The 24097-nt window shown below is 47.5% G+C and overlaps 1 protein-coding gene across 1 annotated transcript in view; it reads right to left on the bottom strand.

The window, feature by feature from the left end:
- The window catches only part of LOC137304974 (uncharacterized), a 45408-nt gene that overhangs the window by 18236 nt on the left and 3075 nt on the right, over positions 1–24097 (bottom strand). Inside the window, exons 4-9 of the mRNA XM_067973749.1 lie at positions 22240–22262; positions 22028–22143; positions 19090–19631; positions 10764–10902; positions 7184–7675; positions 708–1162 (exon numbers count right to left, since the gene is read on the bottom strand). Coding sequence (XP_067829850.1) covers positions 708–1162; positions 7184–7675; positions 10764–10902; positions 19090–19631; positions 22028–22143; positions 22240–22262 — 1767 coding nt within the window. The remainder of the gene's footprint in view (positions 1–707; positions 1163–7183; positions 7676–10763; positions 10903–19089; positions 19632–22027; positions 22144–22239; positions 22263–24097) is intronic.

Here is a 24097-nt window from a genome sequence, read left to right on the forward strand (position 1 = left end):
AATTTTACTCCTTTTAAAGTCTCTCCCTTTTTAAATTTTACTCTTTACTTCTCTCGAGTTTTCTTTGCTTTATCTGGTCTCTGGTGATGTCCTTTGTCACCTAATTCACACAAATGTTTTCCTTCACCTTAATTCTCCTCCGCTGTATCCCTTTCCCCTGAATTTCTCAAGTGTTTTCCCGTTACAAGTGCCTCTGCCTGTTCTGTTCTTTAAGAAAATACCTCGAGTAATTGGTCTGCTTCTGATTCCTGCTCCCTGTTATTTTACCCGATTGCTGAAACTTTGCGTTGTTTGGGAGGCTTTGGAGAAAGTTTATCAAGTTTATGCCGACATTAAACGCTTCACATCTGGAATATAAATAGGAGACACGTTCCACAGATCATCACTGGCCACTGAGACAGGATCTGTATCGATCTGATAACTTACTGCACACGGGATTTCGCTTTGCATTCGAAGGTCTGATCAACTTACACTGATCTATTAAAATGGTGTTTAGAATAAAGTGAAACTTTTACTTTTGTTCCGGGTTCTTTCAGCAGCGACAAAAATGCCAGTCTATATAAGGACTGAGTAATTAAATAAATACAAACACGTTACCTAAAGTGCCTTAAAGTATTGGGACACTATCAACCCCAAGTCTATGAGTGCTCCCTGTTAAGGATTCCATTATGTGTTTCTGTATTTTATTTGACACGGTATCTCCTCACCTTAAACTCTTCAGCAGCTTCTTCCGATGGCAGCACCTCGTGGTTTTGATGATTTTTTGAACACTGACACACAAGACAGATGAACCGTTTGTCAGTTTTGCAAAATAATTTCATCTTCTCCTTGTGGCGGTTGCATTTCTGCCGATTTTTATCACTTTTATCACTTTTTACAAATGTCTCCACGATGTTGGAGAGGATGCGGTTGGGTCTCAGGGTCCTGGAGGGAAACTCCTTTCTACAGACGGGACAGGCGGCGGTGACCGCGCTCTCCCAGTACCGGGTTATACAGGATCGGCAGAAGCTGTGATCACAATCGAGTAAGACAGGATCTTTGTACAGATCATGGCACACAGCACAGGAAAGTTCACCTTCCATCTCGAAGGATTGGTCGCCCTGCACTGTGCTCCGAGTAAAATGGTGACCAGTATAGAGTGAAACTCTTTCAGTTTCGCTTCCTGATTCCAGCAGCAAACATTACAGCCCAGAAAAGAGCAAGAAAAGTGATAAATATCAATAGATTGTTGGAAAAAAACAGACTGGTTCACTGATTCCCTTCAGGGAATGTGCCACCTCTACCCCAGTCTGGCCTGAATGTGTCTCCCGTCCAACATGTAATACGATCGCTTCGAAACAGACCAATAAAAGAAATATCAGATCGCCCCAGCAGCAACGGCTAAGATAAGACTCAGGCAATTCTAGCCCAGTCAACCCTGCAAAGTTATCATCAACAGCGGGGGATGAGTGTCCAAATCAGAATAGCTGTTCCACAGACTAGTTAAGCAATAGCCTGACACGGAGTCCCATTAGCCAGATCCCCAGACTCCTCCATCACAATCCCTGGGCATGTCCTGCGCCACTGAGGTGGAGGCAGAACGGTGTTAGATCAGCTGGATGTGGCTCCTGAATGTTGACTCCAGACCCCTTGAAGTCTCATAGCTTCAGGTCAGAAAAGGCCATGGAAACCTCCAACTGATGACCACCTACAGCCCCCCTCAACTAATGAATCAGGACTCCATGTTGGAAGAAGCACTGAGGGAAGCAAGGACACAGAATGTACTCTGGGCTGGGGACTTTAATGTAACACCACTGTCCGAGCTAACAGAGTCCTGAAGGACATAGCTGCCAGACTGGGCCTATGTCAGGTGGTTAGAAAACTAACAGGAGGGAATAATCTACTTGACCTCATCCTGAAAAACCTACCTGTTGCAGACACATCTGTTCATGATCACATTCGTAGGAATAATGACCGCAGTCTTTGTGAAGGCAAAGTCTCATCTTCACAGTGAGCATACCCTTCCTGTGTAATGAGGCACTACCTCATGCTAAGTGGAACAGGTTAAGGACAAATCTAGGAGCCCAAAACTGGTTATCCATGAGGCCCCCAGCAGCAACAGAATTGTAGATCAGCTCATGGTCCACCACATCCTTCAGCTCCATCAAACCAAAGACCAACCCTGGTCCAATAGGGAGTGTAGAAGGACAGGCCGAGAACAGCATTAGGCATACGTCTAAATGATGCACCAACCTAGTGAAACTACAACACAGGGATACCTGCATCCCATGGTCAGAGGTCTAGTCTTACCACAGTTCTCTAGTCCTACCACATCCAGTGAAGAGTGTAAGGAATCTTACAACACCAGGTTATAGTCCAACAGTTTTATTTGAAAATCACAAGCTTTCGGAGGCTTTCTCCTTCGTCAGGACTCACCTGACGAAGGAGAAAGCCTCCGAAAGCTTGTGATTTTCAAATAAAGCTGTTGGACTATAACCTGGTGTTGTAAGATTCCTTACATTTGTCCACCCCAGTCCATCACCGGCATCTCCACATCACAGTTAAGAATGGTGATGGACAATAAGGCACTAACAGGAGGAAAAGGCTACATGAACACCCCCATCCTCAACAGTGGTGGACCCCAGCATGTGAGTGCAACACACAGGACTGAAATGTTTGCAAGCATCTTCAACCAAAATTGCCAAGCAAATGATCCTACTTGGCCTCCTGTCAAGGTACACAGTATCATAGATACAAATATCCAGCCAATTTGATTCACTGCACAAGACATTAAGGAATTGCTGCGTGCGCCGGGCACAGTGAAAGATATGGGCCTTGACAACATCCCAGTTGAAGCCCTGTAGATCAGAACCAGCCATCCAACCAGCCAAGCTCTCCCAGTGCAGATATGATACTGGTTTCCACCCGAGAATGTGGAAAATTGCTAAAGTATGTACTAATCACAAAAAGCAGGACACATCTAACTTGGCCAATCACCACCCAACTGGTTACCTCCCTCTCATCAACAATGTGATGGGAGAAATCATCAAAGGTGCCAGCAAGCAACACCGAACACGAATAACCTGCTCATCAATGCAGAGTTCAGATTCTGCTATAACCATTCTGCATGATGTCATCACAGCCCTTATCAACACGTAAATGTAAGAGGCGAAGTCAGGGTAACTGCTCCTGAAATCAAGGCAGCATTCGACTGTATATGGCATCAAGAAGCCCCAGCAAAACTGAGGTCAATGGAAAAACCTTCCAGTGATTGCAATCATTCTTGACACAAAGGAAGATGGTTATGGTCGTTGGAGTCCAATGATTGTAGCCCCAGGACATCACTGCCAGGGCAGTGTCTCCAGCCCAGCCATCTTTAGCTGCTTCATCAATAGTTTTTCTTCTATCATAAGGTCAGGGGTGGGCTGTTTGCTGATGATTCATTAATGTTCAAAATTCCTCCCATGCTAAAACAGTCCATGCCAGTCTCCAGCAGGACCTGGACAACATTCAGGGTAGGGGCCCTTTTTGAAAAATGTCTGCGTCCTGTTGGGCGAGGCTGTGGTTCGGTCTCAGGGGCCCGAGGGGTGACATGACAGGGGATGCCAACACTCTCCTAGCACCGGGTGATCCAGGGTCGGTAAAGGCAGTGATCGCCGCCGAGTAAGACGGGGGGTCTTTACAATATCCGCCGCGCATCATGTCAGCCTGATACCAGGCCCAGGCCTTTGGTCAAACCGTTGGGCCGCACCCATCACCTTGCGCTTTTTCAAACCCTCGGCGACGTTGACTGCATGCGTGAACGGTTGGACCCTTTTCTCACCCTGTTGTGGCTTTTTTTTGGCTGCATTTAGGGCCATCGGTATTGTCTGTAGTGGCTCAATCTAGTGTCACTGGTAATGGCAGTAGGACATTCTTGTTTTGCCACCAACAAGATGTGGGAGGAGACTACTCAACCAAGTTCTCTGGAATGTGTAATTTGATCCAGTCATTGCCAGGCAGGTTACAGAGTTCAGACAAGACACAATGCTAACAGTACTGATTTCAGAGAATGCACAGCACTGACACTACCAAGTTCAGAGGATGCACTGCACTAACAAAACCAATTTCAGAGAACACACGGCGCTAACACTACAAAGTTCAGAGCATGCTCACAGCTAACACTACTGATTTCCGAGGACGCACTGCGTTGACACTACCAAGTTCAGAGTATGCTCACAGCTAACACTACTGATTTCAGAGAACGCACTGCGCTGACACTACCAAGTTCAGAGAACGCACTGCGCTAACACAATCGATTTCCGATAACAGTATGTGGCTAGCACGGTGGCACTATTCACAGCGCTTCAACACACCCAAACCTGTGTGTGTGTGTGTGTGTGTGTGTGTGGAGTAACTACAAACCTCTCTGTCAGAGATTAAAACAATCCAAGACTTTTTCTAAGTGTCTCTCTCTCTCTCCAGCCAGTTTGTACTTTTCTGTAGTATCAGGGAAGCTCCCTGTTTAAATCCACAACTGGAATAAAAACATATTAAATGACGTTGACCAGAAACTTAACTGGACCAGCCATATAAATACTGTGGCTTTTTTTTTATTCGTTCATGGGATGTGGGCGTCGCTGGCGAGGCCGGCATTTATTGCCCATCCCTAATTGCCCTTGAGAAGGTGGTGGTGAGCCGCTGCCTTGAACCACAGCAGTTCGTGCGGTGAAGGTTCTCCCACAGTGCTGTTAGGTAGGGAGTTCCAGGATTTTGACCCAGCAACGATGAAGGAACGACGATATATTTCCAAGTCGGGATGGTGTGTGACTTGGAGGGGGATGTGTAGGTGGTGTTGTTCCCATGTGCCTGCTGCCCTTGTTCTTCTAGGTGGTAGAAGTCACGGGTTTGGGAGATGCTGTCGAAGAAGCCTTGGCGAGTTGCTTGTAGATGGTACACACTGCAGCCACAGTGCGCCGGTGGTGAAGGGAGTGAATGTTTAAGATGGTGGATGGGGTGCCAATCAAGCGGGCTGCTTTTTCCTGGATGGTGTCAAGCTTCTTGAGTGTTGTTGGAGCTGCACTCATCCAGGAAAGTAGAGAGTATTCCATCACACTCCTGACATGTGCCTTGTAGATGGTGAAAAGGCTTTGGGGAGTCAGGTGAGTCATTCGCCACAGAATACCAAGCCTCTGACCCGCTCTTGTAGCACATGAGTGCAAAAGACAAGGCTGAAGCGTTTGCAACCATCTTCAGCCAGAAGTGCCAAGTGGATGATCCATCTCAGCCTCCTCCCGATATCCCCACCATCACAGAAGCCAGTCTTCAGCCAATTCGATTCACTCCACGTGATATCAAGAAACGGCTGAGTGCACTGGATACGGTAAAGGCTATGGGCCCCGACAACATCCCGGCTGTAGTGCTGAAGACTTGTGCTCCAGAACTAGCTGCACCTCTGGCCAAGCTGTTCCAGTACAGCTACAACATTGGCATCTACCCGACAATGTGGAAAATTGCCCAGGTATGTCCTGTCCACAATAAGCAGGACAAATCCAATCCAGCCAATTACCACCCCATCAGTCTACTCTCAATCATCAGCAAAGTGTTGGAAGGTGTCGTCGACAATGCTATCAGGCGGCACTTACTCACCAATAACCTGCTCACCGATGCTCAGTTTGAGTTCCGCTCCAGATCTTATTACAGCCTTGGTCCAAACATGGACAAAAGAGCTGAATTCCAGAGGTGAGGTGAGTATGACTGCCCTTGACATCAAGGCAGCATTTGACCGAGTGTGGCACCAAGGAGCCCTAGTAAAATTGAAGTCAATGGGAATCAGGGAGAAAACTCTCCAGTGGCTGGAGTCATACCTGGCACAAAGGAAATGGTAGTGGTTGTTGGAGGCCAATCATCTCAGCCCCAGGATATTGCTGCAGGAGCTCCTCAGGGCAGTGTCCTAGGCCCAACCATCTTCAGCTGCTTCATCAATGACCTTCCCTCCATCATAAGGTCAGAAATGGGGATGTTCGCTGATGATTGCACGGTGTTCAGTTCCATTTGCAACCCCTCAAATAATGAAACAGTCCAAGCACGCATGCAGCAAGACCTGGACAACATCCAGGCTTGGGCTCATGAGTGGCAAGTAACATTCGCGCCAGACAAGTGCCAGGCAATGACCATCTCCAACAAGAGAGAGTCTAACCACCTCCCCTTGACATTCAACGGCATTATTACCATCGCCGAATCCCCCACCATCAACATCCTGGGGGTCACCACTGACCAGAAACTTAACTGGACCAGCCATATAAATACTGTGGCTACATGCGTGGCAGGATCTTCACCTCTCAAAGGCATCACCGCCAGTACTGACCCTCAGTCCTCATCCCATGGTCACAAGTCCGGGGTCACGGGGTCATTATTAAAGATCAAAAGCCCAGAAATTGTCTTGTGCGACCTTAATGATTATTTGAATAATGTGAATGTTCCTTAACTTTCAAATGACCCCCCTCCGCCCCCATGGGAGGCAATTCAACAGGGAAGGTCATCATGTCAAATTTCTTCTGGGGGATCACGTATACAAATCTTTGAGGGTGGCAGGACAAGTCGAGAAGGCTGTTAAGAAAAGCATATGGGATCATAGCAATCTGTAATTATAAAAATAATTATCTGAATATTAAATAACCACTGCATCATTTTTGTCCAATACTAACAATTTTTTTTTTAGAGATTACAAATAGAAGCATAGAGCACAAAAGCAAGGAAGTTAATGTCAACCTTTATAAATCACAGGTTAGGCCTGAGCTGTCCTGTTGTGTTCCATTTCTGGGCACCGCACTTTAGGAAGGATGTCAAGGCCTTGGAGAGGGTGCAGAGATTTACTAGAATGGTACCAGGGATGTGGGACTTCAGTTACGTGGAGAGACTGGAGAAGCTGGGATTGTTCTCCTCAGAGCAGGGGAGGTTAAGGGGAGATTTAATAGAAGTGTTCAAAAGAGGAGTTCTGAAGGAGTAAATAACCAGAAAATGTTTCCACAGGCAGGAGGGTTGGTAACCAGAGGACACAGTCACTCAGTTGTACCCGCCCTGACCTCAGGTGACATTTGGATCATCCGCACCACCTGTGAGTGAGACCGACACCCAGCAGTTTACAGCTGGCAGTGTGAAATTATGGGATGGACCGGTCAGTGACCTTTAACCCCGCAGATTGTCAGCGGTGCTGAGTTTTTACCGTCTTTATTCCATCCCGGATTGAAGATGAGAAAGAGTCTCTCGGTGAAAGTGTGGAGATGGGACATGTTGTCCGCATTGTAAAATGACACCTGTCCGCCCTCATAGTCCAGGTACACCCCGATCTTCCGGGGATCCACACTCGGGGTGAGGGGGGTCCGTGAGGGGGAGGTGCCGGCACGATAGCGTCTTCCAGGGAACAGCCCCACAGTCCAGTATCCGGTCTCAGGACTCAGGCCGACTCCCCCTTTCCTCTCGGCAGACTCTCGGGCCACTCCCACACACCACACAGTCTTGTCCCCCACCTCCACCTCCCAGTAATGTCTCCCTGATGTGAATCCCTCCGATCCCAGGACACAGGGCCAGAGATCAAACCTCTCCGGGGTGTCAGGGAGCCGCTGCTGTTTGTCTCCGTCTCTCACACTGGTCCGGTCCTCAGACACGATGAGCCCGGGATGGTTTGTCTTCGGATCCAGAGTCAGAGAGGCTGGAGCTGGGGGAGAGTGAAAATAACAGTCAGTGATTCAGTTTGTTGCTGTGATTTATTCAAACACTTTCCTGTTTAAAGTGCCCACTCGGGGGATTCCCGGGACCTCCGGTGTGTTTAAAGGGCTCCAGGTTCTGTTATTGGAATCTGCTCCCACCCGGGGGTTTACGCTCCTGGGACCGCTCTGCCTTCCCAACCTGGTAAGAGCTGAGCGGGGACCGGGCGCACACTGGGAGTGATTTTAACCCCCAAGAACAGGTGGGTTGGGGGCGGGTGGGAGTTGAACATAGTTGTCGGCTTTATTTCCGGGTTTAACGTGGGTGTGTAAAAGTCCAGGCTTCCCACTGGGAATGCAAAGTCCGAAAATGTTGCAGTTGCGACCCAAAAAAACAACTATTTTCAACTCCCACCCGCCCCCAACCCACCAGTTCTTGGGGGTTAAGATCACCCACATTGTGTTTTATTTTTGCCTTTCTTCAGCCCCCGGCGTCCTGCGTCGATCCTGACCCGCTGCAATGAACCCTGCGGCCCCCCAGTCCCCTGCGGCTCTCAGCCCCTGCACAGTGACCCAGGGGCCTTTAGAGATTCACAAGGAACCGGCGCCAAGAGGCTCCGACGTGGTTTGGAGGCACAATCTCGGCCCGGAGGCATCACCCCTGATACCCCCACATCACCAATCAACGGGATCGCTGAGGGGAGAGGGGGAAGATACAGACACCAAAGGGAAAGAAAGAAAAAAAAGTAAGGAGGGGAACTGCTGAAGAAGGGAATGAGAAACAAGAGAGAGCGGAAAGAAACTAAACTCATCAGAGGGAATGGGAATAAGAACAGATCCCGCAGAGGGGGTGGGGAAGAGCTAACGCGGGCAAACATTAAGGAAGGGAGAGAATAAAGAATTCAAGGGGGAAAAGTAGAGAAGCAAGGGGATAAAGAAGCTGCTGCCCACAACTCGATCTGTCCAACAGTCTGACCAGGAACGCAAGCAAAACTGGAACAACCGGGCAGCGCCCAGATTCCGAGACCCCCCTCCCCCCACCCCTGCCGCCCCCAGCAGAAAAAAACACTCTGGACACAGCAAACCGACATCACCCTGAATACAGCCCAGCAACAAAATTATATCCATGAATCTCAACAGACTCCAACACATAATCAAATAAAACAAACCCGATCTACATAAAAGGACAGATGGAAGTGACATTTCTACAGGAGACCCTCCTCACCGCCCTCAGAACACACCAAGTTTATGAGCGAGTGGGTGGGACAAATGCTGGCCGCCTTCTCCTCAGCCAGGAGCTGGAGGTAGTCACACTAATCAACAGGAACCTCCTCATTACTCTGGCGATACACATTCCTGGAGAAGGAGGCCGCTCCGTCCTAATGAAATTCGAATAACAGGAGAACCCAAAGTGATGCTTCAGTTCTGTGCCCCCGAGTGAGGAGACCCCGCGTTCCCCACATCAGCATTCCTCACACTCGCCCCACCCATGGACAACACACTAACCAACCAAAGTGGAGATACATCATGTGGATGTCCTATTGTAGAGGAGGAAAGGTTCCGCTGGCAGGGGGTTTGGGAGTTGCCCCTTGCTGAAGTTTGCAAACTATTGCAAGTTTCTGGAGGCAGTGGTTTATCGGAGGATCCCTGTGTTGGTCATATTGGGAGAGCTGAAATTTTCAGCTGACGAGTTGAAGGCGATGCTGCTTAGAAGGTGGATTTGGTGCATGAATAACACTTTAATTCCACTCAGGGTTGGTTTTAACGTGATCCTTTGCAACTACTTAGTACTTAAAGATATTTTCTTTGTTATAATTTGATTAGTTATACATAAAAAAGTTATAAATCAGGACAAAGGAACCTAAATGAGTTTTACCGGGGTTAATGGCATCAATCATTTCTCTCCACACTGTGTACTGTAAAGGGCCGTTGATTTTTTCGATAGACAGGGCGGCATCTGCTAATGACCATCCTCGCTAATCCTGTAAATATCAAACAGTTGGTTATAAATTGACCATAAACACTTCTCTGAATTATTTTACCAAACTATGCAGAGTTTCAGTAAAGAGCATTTCCTACCTCCTCTTCTGACAAGTTTTCCCCTGAAATATATAAAACACAAATCAGAGACTGACCGTCTATATCCGGACAGCAGAAATTACACCCATATTGTTACAAGCTGCTGATAATTCCAAATTCTCATTGCAGCCGACACACAGATAGAAAGAGGGTATTACAAAAAAGGATATAGAAGTACTGGAGAAAGTGCAGAAAAAATTACAAGAATGATACCAGAATTGACAGGGTACAACAAGACACACCCACAACACATAACTGTAACTGGATTACAATGTGAGTTTCAGGAGAATATTAAGCTTGGGCATCACAGAAATAATAACAAACTAAGGGGATGATTTTAACCCCCAAGAACAGGTGGGTTGGGGACGGGTGGGAGTTGAAAATAGTTGTTTTTTGGGTTGCAACTGCAACCCAGCTTTATTTCCAGGTTTAACGTGGGCGTGTAAAAGTCCAGGCTTCCCACTGGGAATGCACAGTCCGAAAATTTTGCAGTTGCGACCCAAAAAACCAACTATTTTCAGCTCCCACCTGCCCCCAACCCACCCGTTCTTGGGGTTTAAAATCACCCCCTAATTGTCAAGATCACGGCAACTCATCCCCGGGAGGTTGCAGATATTCCCGGGATTCTGTAGATATTGTGGGAGGCTGATTAGTTCGGTGACATTAGCAGGCCAAGAAAATCAGCACAGGGAGGCCGTACCCGAACTTCGGAAATCTGCTGTTTCTGTTTCAGTTCCGTTTCTAGAACCGCTGCATTAGGCATCACCTGGGCGGGGAGCAGAAAGGAAAATCTGGTCGGACAGCTGGGAACAGAACCCAAAATAAATGTCTATTGAAATGAATGAAAGGGAAATCAGGCTGTTTCTGTTATCATCGTACGATCCTCTGCCCCACATTTTCCTTTCAGTACTCTGCCCAAGTAACACTTAACACCCAGGCGATAAAGACTAAAATCTACTTCATTATATTCTGGAACATACTTTCACCAATTGTATATACTTATGGGGAGTGTTGGAGTACATCTGGGAAACTTGTGGGCCGTGAAATTCAACGGCACAGAGCCCGTAATGTGGGTGTACAGCGGGCGCTCATTACACGCCAGAAATGCACTGCCCGCCATATTGGTAAAGGCAGTAAAAGCGGTGTCCAGGACCCAGGCCTGAAACAGGCGTTAGAACCTTTGAATACGGAAATGAGGGACCTTACACCTGACTGAGGCTCCCTTTGTATATTTGGGCTTATTCCACATCTCTACATTTCTCACAGAAAAAGACATCAAGCAAATTAGACTTTGAGATTTTGGCACTCTGATTCCCATTTTCTAGTCTCAGTATAAGTGGTCACTGGATTTGGCCATACGATGTAAATAGTCCCTGGATTTGATCTCTCGGTGTAAGTGGTCACTGGATTTGATGTCTCACTGTAAGTGTAAACAATTTTACAACACCAAGTTATAGTCCAGCAATTTTATTTTAAATTCACAAGCTTTCGGAGGCTTCCTCCTTCCTCAGGTGAACGATGTGAAATGAAAAATTTTTCATTTTCACATCGTTCACCTGACGAAGGAGGAAGCCTCCGAAAGCTTGTGAATTTAAAATAAAATTGCTGGACTATAACTTGGTGTTGTAAAATTGTTTACAATTGTCAACCCCAGTCCATCACCGGCATCTCCACATCATCACTGTAAGTGGTCATTGGATTTGGTCTCTCGACGTAATTGGTCACTGGATTTGGTCTCTCGGTGTAATTGGTCACTGGATTTGGTCTCTCGGTGTAAGTGGCCCCTGGATTTAGTCTCTTAGTATAAGTCGTCCCTGGATTTGGTCACTCGGTGTACGTGCTCCATAGATTTGGTCTCAGAGAGGAAGCTCACTGTCACCACCTCCTCATCCCAGTCCGCTTCACTCAACCAGCTTTTCATCTTTTCTCTCAACTCTTCCCTTTTCTCAGCCTTCGTGTTTTGCTCCTTCCAACGTGGGGCGAAGCTGAACCTCTCCCGGTTGAACTTCCCTCTGCTTTTCCATTTCCCTGCTCCAATATATCTCATTATAAATGATATTTAACTGACGAATAGAGGGGCACGACACAGAGAGAGAAAGAGTGAAGGCGGCTGATGGACGGGCGCGAGCGGAGCATCAAACCCCAACGGTCAAAGCACGAGCGGCCGGAGAGAACGGGAAAAGGTGAGCCTGAGATTGGAGGATGTGCGAGCACGAGCAGAATGGCCATAGTGGAGAAACCAGCTCCAGTGAAGGGGAAAGGCGGGGAATGGGTGAAGATTCACAGTGGAATCAGATGGCCATGAAACTGGATCTTGGACACCTCCTGGTCTAAGAGCCGGTGAAGCCGACACCTGGAAGGAAGAAACTAAAAGTTGTTTTTGTTAAAGCGCCGGATGAGGCGAAGGATGAAACGGAAGTGAAGAACCGGACAGCTGGAATCCATCTCAAACACGGCGATGGAGGTTCACCGTCCACCTGGGGAGCAACATTACAGGCAGGAAGGTCACCAGGTCCCTGCACTGCACACCCCATTCTACCCGGTAACTTCCTCTCCACAACTGATCATCTATTGCTGTTTTCACATCATTTTACATAGAATCATAGAATGGTTACAGCCCGTCGAGCCCATTCCGGCTCTCTGTGAGAACAATCCAGCTAGTCCCACTCCCCCGCCCTTTCTCCGTAGCCCTGCAAATTTTTTCCTTCAAGTACTTATCCAATTCCCTTTTGAAAACCACAATTGAATCCGCCTCCACCAACCTTTCAGGCAGTGCATTCCAAATCATAACCACTTGCTGCATAATAAAGTGTTTCCTTATGTCGCCTTTGATTCTTTTGCCAATTACCTTAAATCTGTGTTCTCTAGTTCTCGACCCTTCTGCCAATAGGAACAGTTTCTCTCTATCTACTCTGTCTAGACCCCTCATGATTGTGAACACCTCTATCAAATCTCCTGTTAACCTTCTCTGTTCCAAGGAAAACAACCCCAGTTTCTCCAGTCTATTCACATAACTGAAGTCCTTCATCCCTGGAACCATTCTAGTAAATCTTTTCTGCACCCTCTCTAGGACCTTCACATCCTTCCTAAATAGAATTTATAGCACAGAAACAAGCCATTCAGTCTAACGGGTCTATACTGGTGTCTGCTCCACACGAGCCTCCTCCCACCCTACTTCATCTAACCTTATCTGCATATCCTTTTCTACATCTACCCTATCAAACCCCTTCATAATTTTAAAGGCAGGTCACCTCTCAGTCTTCTCTTCTCTAGAGAAAAGAGCCACAGCCTGTTCAATCTTTCCTGATGGGTATAACCTCTCAAATCTCTAAGTGTGGTCGAACCAAGGTTCTATACACGTTTAACATAACTTCCCTGAGTTTCAATTCTATTCCACTAGAAATGAACCCCAGTGCTTTCTTTGCCTGTTTTATGGCCTTGTTCACTTGCGTTGCTACTTTTAATGATTTGTGAATCTGTACCCCTAGATCCCTCTGCTCCTCTAGCCCATTTAGACTCTTATTTACCAAGGAGTATGTGGCCTCCTTATTCCTCCTACCATTTGTTTCTTCTCTCCCCCTTCTTTTCCCCAGCCCTACAGAGGCCCTTGCTGATCTTTCAGTTCCCAGTTCCGATGCAGGGTGCATACCCAAAATGTTAACCTGTCTTCTCTCTCCACAGGTGATGACCGACCTGTGTATTTCCACCATCTATCTATCAGATTTCCAGCTGTTTGTTTTAATTTCTTTATTGCTCCAGTCATGGAAATGGTTATTAATTTCATGTTTACTGGCCTCTAGTTCACCAACAATAACAATTTTATCCAAAAAGAATATGAGAATCTTTTTAGTGAAGCAAATAAAGGGCTCGATTTTAGGGTCGGGTTACCTGCGGGTTTCCAGCGGGGGGGCCCCGAAAATCCCGATCTCCGATCACGTGACCGGATTCGGACGAAATCCCGGCCACTTCCGGGTACCGCGCTGATGTGCGGGGCTGCGCGCGAAAGCCCCGCTGGTGGGAATCCCGCAGGCAATTAAAGCCAGCGGGGTTCCACTTGAGAGTACTTAACTTGCTCGTTGTGGTCAGTTAATGAGCTGAAGCAGCTGTCAAAAGAGGAAGTGTGGGATTTTAGGTTCAAAGCAGTCAGTTTCCCACACTGGGGGAAACAGGACCCTTCAAACCAGGCGTGTTGCAGCCAGCAGCCTGTGGCAGGTGCCAAGGTGCGCTCCACGGGGGAGAGCCCTCACCCACGCAGGAGGCCACCGCGTCACATAGGGCAACCCCTGCCCCCCACCACCCCCCGGCCAAGCCAGAGGACAGACCGACACGAAACCGCAGCCCCAGTCCGAGGACCCACACACCTACCCTGCACAACCCCTCAGACCAACACCTGCCAGTTGGGTGGTGTGTGGACACCCTCGGAGGACGAAGAGCATGACCAGCACCAGCAGCCTCGCAGTCCACGCCGTCCGCCGCAGAGACGTGGATCCCCCCAACACGGTGTGGTTGCACGCCCACCTGCACAGCAGGAGGGAGGGCTACCGCAGAGAGAGACGCGTCGCAGAGGGCACTACCCTCGCCACAGGGTCCACAGACTGAGGCGCAGCTCCCCGGACCTCTCCGAGCAGCAGTGCACAGGGAGGCGCAGATTCGCTCGACATGTAGTCGTGGAGATCTGCAGCCTCTTTCATGCCGAGCTACTCCTGGCTGGCCCCAGCACCAACTGCTTACCTGTCGCTGGCAAAGTCACCACTGTCCTCCACACCTTCTCCTCCGCATCCTTCCAGGGTGCAGCCGGCTACACCGCCGATGTCTCTCAGTCGTCTGCGTGGACGAGCCCTGCAAATACACCTGCACCTACTCTGCAGTAACACGATGGGTGGCATCAGTGGTGGGTCCTCATAGTGATACCCAGGAGCGGGCATTATTGGACACAATGGACAGGATTCGCGGAGACATGGCAGTGGTGGTGCCAATATAATGTGTGCTGTTTGTGGCTCTGAAATTCAATATGGGTAACACCCATGACAAACCCTCAGACACCCTTGTGCACCCCCTTCATGCTGACGAGACGTTTGCCTTACCCTGCCTACTGCACATAGGTGATGCATGCCCTGTGGCTGCAGCACAGGTGGTGGCAGGTTGAGTGAGGCTGGCCGTGAGGGAGATGCACGAGAGGGTGAGTATGGGATGGAGCCATGAGATTGTATGAGGATTGGGTCGCGTGTTAGTGGCAGGATGAGTACTGGCGAGGTGAGTAGGTGGAGGTAAGATGAGGATGGGGTGTGAGTGGGCATGAAGGGTGATGTGACAGAATAGTGTTGGCGGTGCCGAAGGAGATTTGGGGTGGGGGCAGTGTTGTGGCAGACGGAGTGTAGGGGAAAGACTTCGTGTTCTCACTGTGGCTGACCTACTGCGGTCATTGCAGCGCCTCCTGCACTGTATGCAGGTGGGCCATATGTTGGTGGCGCAGGTGACCCCCTCTGCCACCTCGAGCCAGGCCTTCTTGGTGGCAGAGGCAGGCCGCTTCCTCCCGCCCGCCGGGGGGAAGATCTGTGTCCTCCCCCTCCTCCTCACCCCATCTGATGATACCTGGGGTGAGGCATCATTAAACTGGGAGCAGCCTTCCCCCTGGGCTGCTCCATGCTGCAATTTGTCCCATTGGTTGCAGCATCTGTCAGTGGAGGACTGCCCCTTTAACTAGAGAGCCTCCAGCTGACAGATCGTACTGCGCACGCGCAGGCCAGCGCCGTGGACCCCGGAGGAGCAGGTAATTGGATCCGATTAGTGGATTGCCTGCTACGATCGCGCGGGAAACCCACTAATTTCGCCGTCCGCGTTTTCGACGCTCCCGGAGGACCACCCGCTGGGAACCCGCAGGCCTGCTAAATTCGAGCCCCATGTGAGGAAATTGACTTACCAAGAGGCTGCTTTTCACAGGTGGAACTGTCCTCAGAATTTATCCCAGATCACTTCTTACTCTGTTTTATTTTTATTTCCCTCTGTGTAGATGTCCCAAGTATATTTATGTTTGGCCAGTTTCATACTTTACTGGAAATTCAGGATGTCACCGGAGGTGTAAAGAGCCAGGGTGGAATTTTACGAGGCCATGTGTAACTGGCAGAGCCTCACATGGTCCGGGCAGCTTATCTGAAAATAGCACTTTCATCAAGTGATGTGAGTGGGAGGGAAATCGTGGGCAGTCCGCCCGCAATGTTGTGATCAGCCGGGCGCAGCGTGTGAGGGACCTCCGCAAATTTCACCTCAAGTTGATATCGCTCCCGGGAAACCAGACTGAACGGGGGCGATATTGGTCTTGGACAGGAGCGTAAAACAGGCGATCGTGAATCAGCCGCCCGTTTTACACCCGCCCGATTTCCTTTTCCATTGAAGTCGATTTTACACTACAGCCCAAGACCAATTTCACCCCCAGATCCTTAATTGATTTTTTTTGTTCTTTATTAATTTTCATCCAATGAGGGTCCATGTGGCTTTAGAGCAGTCTCACCACCTTTATTACTTCCATTAATCTAACAATTCAAATAAAGCAAATGAAAAGAACAAACAGTCTTGTCAGACAAAAACTCTAAAGCAGGAAGTCCAAGCGCTGGTTACCAGTCTAATCAATAACTTCACTACTATTCACTGCAATATCGGTCATATTGCAGAACTGACTCGCAATGGATGCTTGTTTCTTTGTTCTATCAAGTGATCGAAGGCACGTTCTTTCCAAAGAAGGAGCGGTCCGATATACTTAAAAAAATAGAAATTTCAGGGGTGTTTGAACAGCCTGAACACGCCCCCTCCCGGCGCATGCCCCTGCAGTGCACTGGACATTACAACATGCAGGACATTAAAGCATTACAACGTACAGGACTTTGCAATGCATCAGACATTACTTCACTGGTTCAGGCAGCTTCAAAAAGCTAAACTTGTGGCCCTCGTGGAGAAATGTAGGCACATTTTAGAATATTTGGTATTTAAAGATTTATTTCCTGAGCTCTTACAAAAGGCAGACTAATGACTACATATAGTCACAGTCATTAACTTTATTAATATGATGTAGTTGGCATAATAATATGGGAAAATAAACATTTCGGTAAATTATTGAGCTACATAAAACTTATGTAAAGAGCAGGCGTTACCTCCTCCACTGATAAGCTGCCTTCTAATCTAATAAATACAAACCTTTGCTCACACTGAGAGTGTTCTGTGCTTAATAGATTGTCAGGCTAGTGGGAGCAAGATCAATCATATCAAGGCAATTGCAAAAGTATCAACTCTGCGATATTCTGGCTGGAACAGTGACAGAAACAAAATACATCTGGAAAGTTACATTTCTGTGGACTTATGGACATTGACATGAAATGAGTTCCACTGACATTTGGAAACACACATGGGAACCAAAACAAGATTCCAAGATGATTACAGACGAGGAAGGCTATTGCGCCCAACTTAATCCATCCAGAGAGATCTTAACATCCTCCCATTGTAGTACTGAATTGTTTCTGAAATTATTCCAGGGTTTTTGTCTCCATTACTCTATCTGGAATGTCACTCCACATGTTGATGACACTTTGGGGTGAATTTTCAGGCCTCCCGCTGGTGGAAACGAGGCGTTAGTGCCCCCAAAAATGGTGGGCAGTGATATATCGCCTCGTTACTGTGGCCAAGGCAATATTTCCCCGGACCGACTGCTGGGTGGCCGTTGCAGCCCCAAGTCAGGTGGTAGGCCCATTTAAAATGCAAATTAGGGTCATATAGAATCACAGAATCATACAGCACAGGAGGCCATTCGGTCCATTGTGCCTGTGCCGGCTCTTTGGAAGAGCCATCCAATTAGTCCCATTCCCCTGTTCTTTCCCCATAGCCCTGCAAATTTTTCCCCTTCAAGTATGTTTCCAATTCTGTTTCAGGCAATGCATTCCAGATCATAACAATTCGCTGCGTGAAAAAAATTCTCACGTTGCCTCTGGATCTTTTGCCAATTGGCTTAAATCTGTGTCCTCTGGTTACCATCCCTTCTGCCACTGGAAACTGTTTCTCCTTATTTACTCTATCAAGTACTCGTCACGATTTTAAACACTCCCCTTAAATCTCCCCAGAATCCCAGCTTCTCTAGATGTACACGTGCCCCCGATTAACAAATTTTGACTGAACTGGGCAGAGCATGTACTGTGCACATTTCGAGCACTATCAGCTGGCAGTCAGCCAAAGGGGATCCCAAAGGAAAGTTCCCCTTCATTACTGTGGGACTGGGAGGAGCAGGAACGCTCCTCCAGACTCCCCAAATCCAGCCTTTGCTACAGCCACTCTGGTTGCCCCCTCTAGACATCGGTTAGTTTAACATCCTATTAGATTGTTGATTGATGCTCTGCATTGTTTGGCCATAATTACATTGCGTTTACTCTCCTAGGTCTCTTTAAGCTTTCTCCTTAGTTATTTCAGCACCATTCACAGAGTGTGCCTTGACTCACTGACAGCCTTCACTCAGTGGGAATATTCTTGCCTCTCTTCCACTCCATAGACTTGAGCACATAATCCAGGTTGACACTTCAGTGCAGTACTGAGGAAGCACTCCCCATGTTTTAATTCTCCTCTGGCTCTGCGCCCCAATGATTCTCGATATTATTGAGGTTCTCTTATTTAATTTTACAGAAGTCTCTGGAGCAATTGCCAAGATTTTGTCCCACTGCACCACTCCACAGTGTTGGAATGTTACCACTGAGCCATGGCTGAGTCAGAAGGTTGTGCGTTCAAGTCCCACTCCAGAGTCTTGAGCACAAAATCTAGGCTGACACTCCAGTGCAGGACTGAGGGAGTGCTGCACTATTGGAGGTGGCGTCTCTCGGATGAGACATTAAACCGAGGTCTGCCCTCTCAGATGGACGTAAAAGATCCCACGGCACTATTTCGAAAAAGAGCAGGGGAGTTCTCCCTGGTGTCCCGGTCAATATATATCCCTCAACCAACATCACTAAAATAAATAATCCGTTCATTATCTGAGTGCTGTTTGTGGGATATTGCTATGTGCAAATTGGCTTCCGCGTTTCCTACATTACAACAGTGAAGACACTTCCTAATTACTTCATTGGCTGTGTAGAGATTGGCGACATCCTGAGGTCACTAAAGGTACTATATAAATGCAGGTTCTTTCTTTCTTTGCACCGATTAAACAACAAATATCACCAAGAAGACATTTTCACCTGGTTGTACCCACCATGACCTCAGGTGATATTTGGACCATCCGCACCACTCCACCTATTGACTCAGGCCGACCCCCAGCAGTTTGCAGCTGGCAGGAGGCAGGTAGGCGGTGTGGAATTATGGGATGGACCTGTTAGTGACTTTCACCCCGCAAATTGTCAGTGGCGCTGTGTTTTTTTCCGTCATTCAGACCCGGACTGAAGATCGGAAAGAGTCTCTCAGTGAAAGTGTGGGTGAAAGTGTGGAGATGGGACATGTTGTCCGCATTGTAAAATGACACCTGAGCACCCTCATAGTCCAGGTATACCCCGATCTTCCGGGGATCCACACTCAGGGTGAGGGGGGTCCGTGAGGGGGAGGTGTAAGCAAAATAGCCACTTCCAGGTAACAGCCACACAGTCCAGTATCCCGTCTCAGGTCTCATTTCGACTCCCCCTTTCCTCTTGGCAGACTTTCGGGCCAGTCCCACACGCCACCAAGTCTTGTTCCCCACCTCCACCTCCCAGTAGTGTCTCCCTGATGTGAATCCCTCCGATGCCAGGACACAGGCCCAATAATCAAATCTCTCCGGAGTGTCAGGGAATGGCTGTCGTTTGTCTCCGTCTCTCACACTGGTCCGGTCCTCAGACACGATGAGCCAGGGATGGTTTGTGTTCGGATCCAGAGTCAGAGAGGCTGGAGCTGGGAGAAAGTTAAAATAACACAGTCAGTGATTTAGTTTCTTGCTGTGATTTATTCAAACACTTTTCTGTTTAAAGTGCCCACTCGGGGGATTCCCGGGACCTCCGGTGTGTTTAAAGGGCTCCAGATTCTGTTATTGGAATCTGCTCCCACCCGGGGGTTTACGCTCCTGGGACCGCTCGGACTTCCCAACCTGGTAAGAGCTGAGCGGGGACCGGGCGCACATTGTGCTTTATTTTTGCCTTTCTTCAGCCCCCCAGTGTCCTGCTTCGATCCCGACCCGCTACAAGGAACCCTGCGGCCCCCCAGTCCCCTGCGGCTCTCAGCCCCTGCAGAGTGACCCACGGGCCTTTAGAGATACACAAGGAACCGGTGCCAAGAGGCTCCGATGTGGATTGGAGGCACAATCTCGGCCCGAAATACCCGATACCCCCACATCACCAATCAACGCAATCGAAGAGGGGAGAGGGGGGAAGATACAGACACCAAAGGGAAAGAAAGAAGGGAAGGAAAAGAGCAAAAGAAGAGAAAAAGTAAGGCGGGAAACTGCAGCAAAAGGGTAGGGAGAAGCAAGAATGGAGGGAAACTAAACTCAGCAAAGGGAATGGGAACAAGAGCAGATCCCACAGAGGGATGGAGGGAAGGAGCTAACGAGGGGCAAACAGTAAGGAAGGGAGAGAATGAAGAATTCAAGGGAGAGAAGCAGAAAAGCAAGGGGATAAAGAAGCTGCTGCCCACAATGCGATCTGTCCAACAGTCTGACCAGGAACACAAAATAAACTGGAACAACCACCCCCCCACAACAGAAAAAAATACCCTGGACACAGAAAACCGACATCACCCTGAATACAGCCCATTAACAAAATTATATCCATGAATCTCAACAGACTCCAATACATAATCAAATAAAACAAACCTGATCTACATAAAAGGACAGATGGAAGTGGCATTTCTACAGGAGACCCTCCTCACCACCCTCAGAACACACCAAGTTTATGAGCGAGTGGGTGGGACAAATGCTGGCCGCCTTCTACTCAGCCAGGAGCTGGAGGTAGTCACACTAATCAACAGGAACCTCCTCATTACTCTGGCGATACACATTCCTGGAGAAGGAAGCCGCTCCATCCTAATGAAATTCAAATAACAGGAGAACCCAAAGTGATGCTTCAGTTCTGTGCCCCGAGTGAGGAGACCCCGCGTTCCCCACATCAGCATTCCTCACACTCGCCCCACGTATGGACAACACAGTAACCATGAGTGGAGACCCGAACTGTGCTCTTCCCTCCGAACGGGTCAAGCTCCCAGCGGACACGGGGCACAAGGACAAGCAGCCGGAGTAATTTAGGGGCAAAGTAATGACCTGGTCCCACACCAGCTAATAGCTCCCCGACCGAGTTTTACAAGGCCCTAACCGCGGAGTAAATTCTCCTCCTACTGAAACTCCTACACCATGTGCTGGAGACAAGGATGCAGACAGACTTAGTCACAATCATGTTAATACATATCAACAGAAAGACTGCCATCCAGAAAACTAAATCCCTCCTCAATATTGACTAGAAAATATTGACCAAGATCTTAACCATCTGGCCTGGTCCATGCAAACAAACAGGCTTCATACGGGGCCACATGTGGAGGTATAACACCAGAGGCTATTCAATGTGATGCCCCACTGACATACCTCTCCCCTTATACTCTCCCTGGGTAAATAAAAAACATTCATCTCGGGTGAGTGGAATGTATCCTCAAGACAATTGAGAGAATAAGCCTCGGTGATACTTTCAGGAAGTGGGTTGCAATCTGGTGCTTGCTCCCCACGTCCACAGTGAGACCCAGCTCAATATTGAGGAGGGATTTAGTTTTCTACAATGAGCACTGGATGGCAACCTTTCTGTTGATATGTATTAACATGATTGTGACTAAGTGTGTCTGTGTCCTTGTCTCCATACTCCTCCCCCCTCAAAGGGCAGACAAAGCCTCATTCCCAAGCTTCCTCAGGCTTCCTGTGCCGACTTTGGTCGTGGACATGAGCCTCGCACACAAGGTGGAGATACATCAGGAGGATGACGTGTTGTAAAGGAGGAAAGGTTCCACTGGGTGGGTTGTCTCTTGCTGAGGTTTGCAAAGTATTGCAGCTTTCTGGAGGCAGTGGTTCATCTGAGGGTCCCTGTATTGGTCTTATTGGGAGAGCTCAAATTTTCAGCTGACGAGTTGAAGGTGATGCTTTTTAGAAGGTGGATTTGGTGCATGAATAACACTTTAATTCCACTCAGGGCTGGTTTTAACCGCGATCCTTTGCAACTACTTAGTACTTAAAGATACTCTCTTTGATATAATCTTATTCGTTATACAAAGAAATGAGTCATAAATCAGGACAAAGGAACCTATATCAGTTTTACCGGGGTTAATGGCATCAATCATTTCTCTCCACACTGTGTACTGTAAAGGGCCGTTGAATTTTTCGATAGACAGGGCGGCATCTGCTAATGACAGCTGATGATAGTCCTCACTAATCCTGTAAATATTAAACAATTGATTATAAATTGACCATAAACATTTTCTGAGTTATTTTACCAAAATGTGCAGAGTTTCAGTAAAGAGCATTTCCTACCTCCTCTTTTGACAAGTTTTCTCCTGAAATAAATAAACACAAAACTAAGTTGACAGAGACTGACTATATCAGGACAGCAGAAATTACATCCAAATTGTTACAAGCTGCTGATAATTCAGAATTCTCACTGCTGTGGACACACAGATAGAAAGACGATATTCCAAAAAGGATATACAAGCACTGGAGAAAGTGCAAAAAAGATTTACAAGGATGATACCAGAACTGACAAGATACAACTTTCAGAAAAGACTGAACAGGCTGGGGCTCTTTTCTTTAGAAATGAGAAGACGTCTTATAGAGGTCTTTAAAATTATGAAAGGGTTCGATGGGGTAGATGTAGAGAAGGTGTTTTCACTTGTTGGGGAGTCCAAAGCTAGGCGCCATAAGATAGTCACTAATAAATCCAATAAGGAATTCAGTAGAAACTTCTTTATTCAGAGAGTGGTTAGAATGTGGAACTCGCTACCAGATGGAGTGGTTGAGGCGAATAGCACATGCGCATTTAAGGGGTAGCTAGATAAGTACACGAGAGAGGAAGGAATAGAAGGATATGGTGATAGGGTGAGATGAAGTAGGGTGGGAGGAGGCTCGTGTGGAGCATAAACACCAGCATAGACCTGTTGGGCCGAATGGCCTGTTTGTGTACTGTAAAATTCTATGTAGGATATATTTGGAAACCAGACAGCAGAAATTACACCAAAAGTATTAAATCCATCTGATAGAAACAGAATATAGTTGAAAAATCTGATTTGTGAGCCAGGTTCTGGAAATTAACATCAGTCCCACTCACAGACACAGTGGACCAGAACGCAGAGCGGCGAGGTAACGATGGCTGCAGCTCCTGCCAATTAAATGAACGAAAGTACTTGCTGCGGGCTTTGTGGCACGGCTTGCTTGATTTTGAACTTTTAAAGAATTGTGCGCTATCAACCCAGCCTCTGAGCAGGCTAAATTGATGTGCATGGAACAGTCTGTGAGAATAGAAGACATGCCCACAAATTCTGTCATTATAAAAAAAAATTAAACTTTTATTTACAAGGAGCCAAAGAAATAATGGAATTAAATTAAAGAGACAGAAGGGAAAAGTAAAAAAAATTAATGTTTACATTTAAAAAATTTTTCTTTTAATGACCGAAATCTATTAAAATAAAAAGTAATATGAGACTCCACATTTTTAAAATTTAATTTTTAGTTGTTTTGCAGTCATTAAGGCTAACTGCGCTTTTAAAACATAGTTTAGACCTGGTATTTTTAAGCGTACCTGTTTGGTGGTGTAATTAGTTACTTTCCAGCTGGGCAGATGAGCAAGTTTGCGATTTTTCAGTGATTTCAATGATTGCAGCATGCAGCCCTTTAATTCGAAGCTGTCAAATCGCTGGCGAACCAATAGGTCACAATTTCTGCGTTTTAGTGCGCATCTGCAACTTGCTCCTTCGATTCACCATTAAAAACGGAGAGCGCTGTTGAGCTCCTCCATTATTTCGGGAGCAATTTCTGGCTCACAAATTGACTCTCACACCCACCCTACCAGACACACCCACGCTCACAACACGGAAGTGTAACTGGATTACAATGTGAGTTTCAGGAGAATATTAAACTTGGGCAACACAGAAATAATTACAAGCTAAGTGTCAAGATCACGGCAACTCATTCCTGGGGAGGTTGCAGGTATTCCCGGGATTCAGTAGATATTGTGGGAGGCCGATTAGTTCGGTGACAATAGCAGATCCACTCAGAAACAGACAAAACAGTCGATCAGTTTAAATCAATTTTGACTTATTGGGGAAATGCTGCATTTATTTACAAATTCTCGCCCATCATTTTGTGACTGTGTGGACTTTCACTGAACTAAACTGAA

This window comes from Heptranchias perlo, chromosome 39, assembly GCF_035084215.1.
Source record: "Heptranchias perlo isolate sHepPer1 chromosome 39, sHepPer1.hap1, whole genome shotgun sequence".
Lineage (NCBI taxonomy): Eukaryota > Metazoa > Chordata > Chondrichthyes > Hexanchiformes > Hexanchidae > Heptranchias > Heptranchias perlo.